This window comes from Lytechinus pictus, chromosome 5 (assembly GCF_037042905.1).
Source record: "Lytechinus pictus isolate F3 Inbred chromosome 5, Lp3.0, whole genome shotgun sequence".
Taxonomy (NCBI): Eukaryota; Metazoa; Echinodermata; class Echinoidea; order Temnopleuroida; family Toxopneustidae; genus Lytechinus; species Lytechinus pictus.
The window spans coordinates 30,476,113-30,487,238 of NC_087249.1; the positions used below are offsets into that span (position 1 = coordinate 30,476,113).

At 43.3% G+C, this 11,126-nt stretch overlaps 1 protein-coding gene across 1 annotated transcript in view; it reads right to left on the reverse strand.

Moving 5' to 3' along the window:
• LOC129261571 (uncharacterized) overlaps positions 1-11,126 on the reverse strand; it is a 33,064-nt gene extending 21,938 nt beyond the window's left edge. The window contains exons 1-5 of the mRNA XM_054899629.2: positions 11,114-11,126; positions 10,106-10,249; positions 2,072-2,196; positions 1,207-1,315; positions 23-83 (exon numbers count right to left, since the gene is read on the reverse strand). Of these exons, the coding sequence (XP_054755604.2) occupies positions 23-83; positions 1,207-1,315; positions 2,072-2,196; positions 10,106-10,249; positions 11,114-11,126 (452 nt within the window). The remainder of the gene's footprint in view (positions 1-22; positions 84-1,206; positions 1,316-2,071; positions 2,197-10,105; positions 10,250-11,113) is intronic.

Below are 11,126 nucleotides of genomic sequence, written 5' to 3' on the forward strand. Positions count from 1 at the left end.
GCAACCATGCTAAACTCCTTACTTGGGATTCGTGAACAATCCATACATGAGATTTTCATTACTTGGAGACTGGAACACATCCTCTGAAAAAAAAAAAAAAAAAAAGAGATCAAATAAACATAAATAATGAAGATGATAGTGAAGATGATGACCATAATGATTAACACAATGCCGATGATCATGGTTACGATGACAAAAATGTCATTGATGATGAAAATGATGATGGTGATGACGATAATGGATGATAATGATGCTCATGACAAGAACCATAATGATGATGGTGATGATAATGAGAATTGACAATGATAAAGATGACCATGATGCTGATGATCATGATTGTGATGATGACAATGATGTCATTGATGATGATGACATTAATGATGATGATGATGTACATGTATTGACCCTAATGATGACAATGATGTAGATGATGATATTTATATTATATTGGATGGCTCAGAATAGAATACTAGAAATATTCCGAGAGTTTTGGCAAATATTCCACAACCCGCAGATGAGTGGAATATTGGCTCTAACGAGTGTAATATTTCTGGTATTCCATGAAATAAAGCCATCCAATATAATTATCATCTATCGCACCCCCCCCCCCCCACAAAAAGGGAGAAATTTGATTGAACAAGTCATATTACTTATCATATTATGGCCTCATCGCTTCATTAGGAACAATTTAGTCATTGACATGCGACTTTATTTTTACATGTAGTTCATTATGTCATCATTGAGTGTCATTGTGCTCTATGCTGTGCATCGCATTGCTCTCATTGTTGTACACGTTGTATATTTCATGCATTCGCGCATGCGCACTAGACTGTTGAATACGGTCTCAAATTCAACAGCAAATTTGGTACAGGAGCCTATGGGGTATTCATCGGATTTCGGATACGCTCTGGTATTGAGCGGGCAATTGATGCAGACCAAAATACGTGTTTTTAATGTATACATGAACTCACAGAATTGCATCTCATAATGAAAGTACATAATGAATTTTCAGACTCAGCGATCAGCAATATTTTGCTGGCAATAATCGACCTAACATCGAAAACAAATATTAAGCAGCATTATTGTCTTTTATTATTTGTGATCGATAAATTCACAGATTCATTTATTCTTGGACACACTGCATTCACATCAAGTCTATTATCCTCTGTTCACTCATGTGGTCTGGGATTTATAAGAAGTACTTACGGATTTCATTAAAGATGAATGGATATCCACTTCCAACCGAACACATCAGCCGTGTCTTAAGAAATGTAAGAAAATTACCATTGAGCGTACCTATTCCTCCTCCGTCATTCTATGAAACAAACATGAAACATGAATAGACCATGATTACACCTAATAAACATTGGGATTTCAACGAGTGCACATCTTCAAGTTCAAACATACATGTACTTTAGGATCATTTTGGATTAATTTGAATAGCACATGAAAGGAAATATTGTATGAAGAGTATGTGACAGAATTCAAATGCTATCTGAAATGCCTAATTCTGAGAAGATATACCGTACATGGGTCACATAATGTACACCACTGCAGTGGAGTAACTTATGAATCACAAACAAACAGAACATCATGGCATCAGGATGCAACAATACCATGACATTACAGGCCAATGAGAAACATTGAGAAATCCTGCATGGAAATTTCATTTCCACAGTTCCACTTGGTTGAATATATCCTATGAGACTTTTACAAATTTAGTTCTTAAACTGTTTAATTGTAAAAGTCTTTGATTCGATAAATTTCTAATGAATTTCTTTATTTCAAATCATGGTCCATCGATCCTCAGAAAATTTCACCTGTGACCTCCAGCATTGGTTGGGCCTCAGTGGACCAGGCGTTTTGAATCCGCCCTACTAATCATTATTATCATTAGATGGGGGACCAACCTTAGCCACCTTCTATGACTTAAAAGAAAGAACTAGACATAAAGACATTGCTAGATCAATATGCTTCAGAATTACCATGTCAAACCTACTTGGGATAGGACAACCATTTCAATGTTTGAAAACACTGTTTTTTAACATAAATATAAAGTATAATCACCTACCTTGCAAACCCTTGCAACTCTGGAGTAGACAATATTCCCAATGTTTGAATATTCTCTGGCTTTCTCACGATAGAAGAAATAAATGAATTCACCACGCTCTATTGATCCCACAAAACTTGTTCGATCTGGTGAGGAATTAATGCAAGAAGAAGCAAGTCAAAATCAGGGGTTGACACGAGAGGAAGTCATTACCACATATATCAAATGCATGGACAGAACATGTACATGTATGCAGTTGCTAGCTGAAATCAAACTTTTGAAATGCCATTTTGGATCATAAATCTATGTAATTCAATAGCAATTGAATTGTACTAATGGCTGGTTTTAACACCAGCACCACTAATGCATGTAACTAAAATATACTAAAGCTTAGATTGCACTAGATTTACTTTTATTGTTTGTTTTCAGTCAAAAATCACTTTGCATAATTTAATAAATTTAATCAGCATTCGATGCATTTGAGTCATACTTTATTTAAGGTCAAGTCATCACCAGAAAAATGTTGATTCGACTCAATAGAGAAAAATCTAACAAGCCAATTGCTGAAAATTTCATCCAAATCAGATGTAAAATAAGAACAGATGTTGTTTGAAGGTTTGCATGGTGGCATGTACAATCGCTGATGTGGTTTACGGTACACCATGTGGAGTGTTATAGAAACAGTGGATAGAAGAAGAGAAGAAATGGATAGGCGAGAAAGTGGAGATTTGAGAGTAGAGTATTCTTTCTTGAAAGTAGTCCTTAAAAGGACTGTAAACCAGGAAAGTTTGATGAGTTGAGAACAGCTTGAGTAGTAGAGCTGCTGAGGAGATGCTGGCTTGAGTCGGCGAGTAGAGATGATGAGTAGTAGAGAGACTCGACGTTTCGGACAGGTTGACTGTCTGTCTTCAGGAGTGAGTGTTGGCTCGGCGTGCGGCGGTACTTGTGGCGTGCGTGCGGACGTGGGGGAAAGCGCTGGGCCGGCGGTCACGGCGGGCTGACGTCGTAGGTGGCGCTCTATGCGTGGGTCGGCGGTTTTGGCGGGAAACGAGTTGGCGTTGGTATGCGGACGCGGTGTGTAGACGGCGGGGTGAGTTCCGGCGACGTGTGTGTGTGTCGGCGTCGTGGTAGGTATGTCAGTGGTGGCGTTCAGTGCATGTTGGACGGCGGACTCATCGGGTAGGCTTCGGAGGGAGTGAGTGGGTGGCCTGGTGCACGGATGAGGTGTTGGGTCTTCGGCGGAAGTTGTAGCGAGGTGTCGGTGGCGGTGGTGTGTGCGTCGGTGAAGTCGCTGGTTGAGTTGGTGATGCAATCAGACTGCTGTGTTGGGTAGGAGGGCTTGGTGGTGTGACGGTGGACGGCGGGTTGGTTGTGGATTGGTTGGAAGTTGGGTGGTGACGTAGGATTGGGTGCCAGATGCTGTTGATGTGGAGGCCAGGGTCTTGAGCCACGGTGTTGTGTTGATGTATCTCAATGGCTTCCCTGACCCTTCTGGTATTCCAGTGCCGGATGTTGGTGATTAGGTGGCTCTTGTCCCAGTCTATGCGGTGATTTTCCTGTTGTGCGTGTTTGACGATGGCAGATCGGTCCCAGTCGCTGCGTCGGTGGTGGGTCTTGTGTTCCTTGAGTCTGGTGTCGAAGTCTCGGCCGGTTTCTCCAATGTAGACTTTGCCGCAGTCGCAGGGGATATTGTAGATGCCTGGTTGCTTGTTGGATGGGTGCTTGTCCTTGTGAGAGTGAAGGATGGAGTGTAGCTTGCGAGAGGATTGGTGTCTGACAAGGATGTTGGCAGAGTGAAGGATGCGTTGTAGTCGGTGTGAAGTCTTGCCGATGTAGGGAAGTACTATGGTGGCGATAGACTTGGTTTCGGATGGGTTTTCGGTGCTGTTGGTGCTGGGTTGGTGGCTGGTCGGTTGAGTGTTGATCCTTCTCCTGGGGTAATGGTTGATGGTGGTGAGTGCATTGGTCACGTGCTTGAGTTCCTGTTGTAAGTGTGCCTTGTCGCTGAGTTGGTGGGCTCGTCTGATGAGAGTGTTGGCGACTGATTGGTGGACAGATGGGTGGTGGTGTGAGCGGAAATTGAGGTAGCGGTCTGTGTGGGTGGGTTTCCGGTACACCTGGTGAGATGGGAATCCAGATGGTGTCTTGGTGATGAGAATGTCTAGAAAAGGAATTGAGTTGTCGTGTTGGGTCTCCATGGTGAACTTGATGCTGGGGTGCTGGAGGTTGAGGTGGTTGAGAAACTGGTGAAGGTCGGGTGTGCTGTGCGGCCAGACGACAAAGGTGTCGTCGACGTAGCGGAGCCAGAGTGAAGGAGGTTTGTCCGCAGTCTTGAGTGCTTGGTGCTCGAAATGTTCCATGAAGATGTTAGCGATGATTGGTGAGAGAGGTGAGCCCATGGCTGCTCCTTGTAGTTGTTTGTAGTAGTTGTTGCACCATTTGAAGGAGTTGGAGTTGAGACAGGTGAGGAGGTTGTGGATCTGGTCTGGTGTGTGAGATTGGTTCTGGATGCGAGGTCTGGGTCGGTGATCAGGCGATGCTTGATGATGTCACATGCTTGGTCTACATGTACGCTGGTGAAGAGGGAGACGACATCAAAGCTAACGAGTGTGTCGGAGGGCCGGATCTTGGTCTTGGAGATGACGTCAATGAAGTGCTTGGAGTTGGTGACATGGTGCTGGGTTTGGCCTACGAGTGGCTGGAGGATGTTGGCCAGATGGCGTGCTGTGTTGTAGCAGGGTGACCTGCGGGTGGAGATGATAGGACGGAGAGGAGTGTTAGGCTTGTGTATCTTGGGTTGTCCGAATAGGATAGGTGACTTGGCTGAAGAAGATCTGAGTTGGAAGTAGAGTGCCTTGGGTAGTGCGTCGGATCAATGTAGGGTCAGCAGTTGTTGGTTGATTTTCCTTTCGTTGGCCGGAGTTAGGTCTCTGTTGAGTTTGGAGTAGGTGTCCTTGTCTTGGAGAATGTCTTCGATCTTGTCATCGTATACGTCTTGGTCCTTGACAACGGTGGCGTTGCCCTTGTCAGCCTGAAGGATGTGGATGGCTTGGTTACGTCGGAGGTCCTGGATGGCAGAGTGTTCTTCTTTGGAGAGGTTTTGTTTAGGTGGCTTTGCGTCGGAGAGGGCATTGGTCACTTTGAGTCTAATTTCGTTGGCGGCCGCTTTGGAGAGAAAGCGGAGCTTGGGTTCGACTTGCTGTACTATGTCCCAGAAAGGGATCTTCTTAGGAGCTACTGCGAAGTTGAGTCTGAGGGAGAGTACATTGTACTTTGTGTTCGGCTTGGGTAAGTTGGTGTCGGCTAAGGTTGATTACGGTGTCCTTGGTTGCTTCGGTCGAAGGTTGTTGGTTGGCTTGTGTAGGCTTGCGGGAGTGGAGTCGGTCGAACTTGTTCACTTGTTCAGTTGGTAAGCTTAGCTGATTTGACTAGGTCGCGCCAACTCTTTTCCCGCCAAAACCGCCACCTACTACGTCAGCCCGCCGTGACCGCCGGCCCAGCGCTTTCTCCCACGTCCACACGCACGCCACAAGTACCGCCGCACGCCGAGCCAACACTCACTCCTGAAGACGGACAGTCAACCTGTCCGAAACGTCGAGTCTCTCTACTACTCATCATCTCTACTCGCCGACTCAAGCCAGCATCTCCTCATCAGCTCTACTACTCAAGCTGTTCTCAACTCATCAAACTTTCCTGGTTTACAGTCCTTTTCAGGACTACTTTCAAGAAAGAATACTCTACTCTCAAATCTCCACTTTCTCGCCTATCCATTTCTTCTCTTCTTCTATCCACTGTTTCTATAACACTCCACATGGTGTACCGTAAACCACATCAGCGATTAAAATAAGAACGTTATGACATATTTTAAGTTTTGCTTATTTTTCACAAAATAGTTAAAGGACAAGTCCACCCCAACAAAAAGTTGATTTGCATAAAAAGATAAAAATCCAACAAACATAACTCTGAAAATTTCATCAAAATCGCATGTTAAATAAGAAAGTTATGACATTTAAAAATTTCACTTAATTTCACAAAACAGTTATATGCACATCCTGGTCAGTATGCGAATGAGGAGACTGATGATGTCATCCACACACTATTTCTTTTGTATTTTATCATATGAAATATCAAATTTTCTTATTTTCTCCTCATTGTCAAGTGAAACGACGATTAATTCCTCCATGTGGAATTAGCATTGTTAAATACTACTTGTATATGGTTCAGTCAAGTTGGTCCTTATTGTCCTTATTGTATTGTAAAAATATGAAATATTGTATAATTCAAACAATAGAAAACAAGAGAAATAGTGAGTGAGGGACATCATTGCCCGTCTCATTTGCATGTCACTGAGTTGTGCATATCACTGTTTTGTGAAAAATAAGTGAAAATTTAAAATGTCACAACTTTCTTGTTTTACATCCGATTTTGATGAAATTTCCAGCGTTATGCTAGTTTGATTTTTCTCTATTTATTCAAATCAACATTATTCTGGTGTGGACTTGACCACTCAGTGACATGCAAATGAGATAATCGATGTCCCTCACCCACTATTTCTTATGTTTTTTATTGTTTGAATCATACAATATTTCATTTTTTATAGATATGACATTAAGGGCCAACTTGACTGAACCATATACACTACTCAAAAAAAGTTAAGGACCACTTTTTAAAACGTACATAAAGATTTTATACAAGGTGTTTTATTTCTGGAAATACCTCAGTACAACTGTCCTAAATGTCCTTAAACACGCTGTAATCAATTTCACGCATGGGTGGTTTCAGTTGTTGCACAATGTCTCTCGCATCACTGCACATCCTGAAAAGTGGGCCCCGGGGGGTATCAGCTACCGACATGAAGTGGTAAAAACGAATGTCTGAGTGTCTTTCAGGCAGTTCAGTAACGAGTGTGACCACCTCCTGCAGCAATAACGGCTTCACAGCGCTGTCTCATGGAGCTGATGAGGCGATTGATGTCTCTGACGTCCAGTGCATCCCATGCAGCCTCCAGAGCCACACCCAGCTGCTGCAGTCCAAGTGGATGGGCTTCGAGCTGCTCGAGACTCCTCCCCATCATGTCCCAGACGTGCTCTATCGGGTTTAAGTCCGGGGACCTCGCTGGCCACTCCATACGCTCAATCCCCTGGCCCTCAAGGAACTCGGTCACCACCCTAGCTCGGTGGGCACGGGCATTGTCATCCATGAAAATGATGTTTTGTCCCACATTTTCTGCAAATGGCACCACTATAGGTTCAAGGACCTCATCCCTGTACCTCACTCCTGTCATTGCTCCCCCTGGGACCACGTAGAGACGAGTACGGTTGGCGTAGGTGATGCCTCCCCACACCATGACGCTGCCTCCCCCATAACGGTCATGTTCTGCAATACAGGGGTCTGCAAATCTCTCTCCTGGTCGCCTCCAGACTCTCGAACGTCCATCATTGTGGTCAAGGGAAAATCTGCTCTCATCTGTGAACAGAACTCTACGCCATTGCTGTCTGGTCCATCTGACATGCTCCCGGGCCCAGTTGAGACGAATTCTTCTGTGAGCAGGGGTGAGTGGGACACACTGAGCTGGCCGTCTGGCATGCATATTGGCTCTGTGAAGTCGGTTACGGATTGTTTGAGTGGAAACAATCACTCCAGTTGCTGCAGCGAAGTCATTGTTGAGGCGGCGTGCACTGTGAAAGCGGTTGCGGAGGCTGAGATTCGTCAAGTAGCGATCATCTCTAGGGGTTTCGAAACTGGTCGGCCACTGCGGGGTCTCTCGGAGTATAGCCCTGTCTCTCGGTGTCTTTGATTTGCTCTGCTAATGACACTGTGTGACACGCCCATCATTCTGGCTACTCTTCGCTGACTGAGGCCAGCTTCCAGCATCCCTAGGGCTCTGGCTACATCTGTTTCACTTAGGTGGTGTCTTGGCATTGCTGTTGTAGGCAAGTTGTTGATTGTACAGACTAAAGACGGAAAATGCTTTGGAAGACACTTGTCTTATGGCCCACTGCAATGATGCCAGAGACATCATGAAAGAACTGCATGTGTGAAATTGATGTCATTGTGTTTGATGGCATTCTGGACAGCTGTATCTTGGCATTGCTATTGTCAGCAAGTTGTTGATTGTAGCTAGACTAAAGACAGAAAATGCTTTGGAAGCCACTTTTGTACGGGCACATTGCAATGATGCAAGAGACATGAAAGAACTGCATGTGTGAAATTGATTTCATTGTGTTTGATGGCATCCTGGACAGCTGTATCTTGGCATTGCTGTTGTCAGCAATTTGTTGATTGTAGAGACTAAAGACAGAAAATGCATTTGAATCCACATTTGTACCACTTCACAATGGGCCCACTTTTCAGGATATGCAATAATGCGAGAGACATCATGCAACAACTGAAACCACCCATGTGTGAAATTGTTACAGGGTGTTTGAGGAGATTCAAGACAGCCATATTCCGTACTCGTCTCTACGTGGTCCCAGGGGGAGCAATGACAGGAGTGAGGTACAGGGATGAGGTCCTTGAACCTATGGTGGTGCCATTTGCAGAAAATGTGGGACAAAACATCATTTTCATGGATGACAATGCCCGTGCCCACCGAGCTAGGGTGGTGACCGAGTTCCTTGAGGGCCAGGGGATTGAGCGTATGGAGTGGCCAGCGAGGTCCCCGGACTTAAACCCGATAGAGCACGTCTGGGACATGATGGGGAGGAGTCTCGAGCAGCTCGAAGCCCATCCACTTGGACTGCAGCAGCTGGGTGTGGCTCTGGAGGCTGCATGGGATGCACTGGACGTCAGAGACATCAATCGCCTCATCAGCTCCATGAGACAGCGCTGTGAAGCCGTTATTGCTGCAGGAGGTGGTCACACTCGTTACTGAACTGCCTGAAAGACACTCAGACATTCGTTTTTACCACTTCATGTCGGTAGCTGATACCCCTCGGGGCCCACTTTTCAGGATGTGCAGTGATGCGAGAGACATTGTGCAACAACTGAAACCACCCATGCGTGAAATTGATTACAGCGTGTTTAAGGACATTTAGGACAGTTGTACTGAGGTATTTCCAGAAATAAAACACCTTGTATAAAATCTTTATGTACGTTTTAAAAAGTGGTCCTTAACTTTTTTTGAGTAGTGTAGTTAACAAGGCAAAAGCGATTTTGTGTCTCGCCCACACATGAAAATAACCAGAAATATCATGATTTGCAAGGGCATGCATCAGAATTGTATCGAAACTTCATTGTGAAATGACTGGGATGGAATAAACCTTGTCATAAAAGTCTTGCAAGTAAACGTTAATGTTGACCCGAAAATAACCTTTGACCTTACCATGTGACCTCTGACTGCAGCATAACATGCAGGTCGCCTAAGTACATCTACCATCCAAGTTTGGTTGAAAAGTGACTTACGGTTGCGGAGTTAGGTGTCAAAAGAGAGTATTGCGTGTAAACTTTAATGTTGACCTAAAAATGACCTTTGACCTTACCATGTCACCTCCGACTGCAGCATTACATGCAGGTCGCCTAAGTCCATCTACCATCCAAGTTTGGTTATAAAGCGACTTACGGTTGTGGAGTTAGGTGTCACAAGGTTTGTGACGGACGGACGATGGACGGATGACAGACGACATTATTGCAAATGTTCCCCGCATCACAAGCAATAATTCAATCAAGGATTTTTCTCAAAATGTACATGTGTTTGTCATATGAGCTTTTTAGTAGTTAAGACATGTATGCCTACTGTTGTTTGCCACGGCTTCACTAGTCCAGCATGCATCATCATTCAGATCATGATAATAGCAAAATGTCTTGTACAAACAGCAAATTTCACCTGATTATTTAGCCTGTGAATCCTGGCACATTTGCATTGGCTGTGTAATACATAAATATTGGCTACACTTTAAGCAACTGGACATTTACATGTACATGATGAGAACTTCGCAACAATGATTTACAATTCCATTCTTGCTGGACATATCTTGAGAATAGCTTCTTTGAACTTTGGACTTTGCCAAATTTCTTTCACACCCGTATCGCTCACAAAGTGTGCTTAAAACTTACCCCAGATATATCGTTCATTTGAAGTATCTGTTTCCACTTCAGCTGAATATATACTTGCATTAGGGTTGACCGCAACTTTAGAAAGCTGATAATCTTTATCATTAAATCTCCTAAGTGATCCAATGTAATAGAAATCTGAGTCACCTAATGTAGAGGGGAAAAAAGAGATTAAAATGCATACTGTATTTTCATTGTAGATTGTAGAAAGGATTGCATTTGTAATATCAATGGTGATCTGGGGAGCATTTCATGAAACAAATACTGATGAGCTCCTAAAATCCTCGAATCTGATTGGCTAAGAACAAACTAGTCTATGAGAATCAATGACAATATTAAAACACTCCCTGATATACTTGATACCAAGGGAGCATTTATTGAAGAGATTTGTCAGTGATTTTTACCGACTCATAAAGCTCTAAAACAATCACCTGCAAGGATTTCAGTAGTTTTTAACAGGTGTCAGTGTACATCCACGACTATTTCTTACAGGAAATGTTCTCAAGTACTTTGAGGGTATTCATTGACCAGCTACGAAAAAAAAACAAGTGGAGCGCCTCTGGCAGTCTCACCTAAATCACACCATTCAATAAAGCAGCAATGCTGACTTTCAAAAACAACTATTGAATAGTTATTTTTTTACACAATTCATATAATAAATGCTATGTTCAATGATACTTTATTACTCTTATTACTAGGTTTCATGAATTAGATCTATAAACTTTCAAAGTAATCATGGCAATTCAGCAAATACCTCCAACATGGCCAAAGTTTGTTGACCCTAAATGACTTTGACCTTGGTCATGTGATCTGAAACTTGCACAGGATGTTTGCTGATACTTGATTGCTCTTATATATATCCAAATTATATTAACTAGATCCATAAACTTTCAAAGTTATGACGACATTTCAAAAACTTAACCTTGGTTAAGATTTTGATGTTGATTTCCTGCACATGGTCTAAGTTCATTAAACCTAAATTAACAAGTGGAATGCCTCTGGCTGTCTTACCTGCATCACGCAT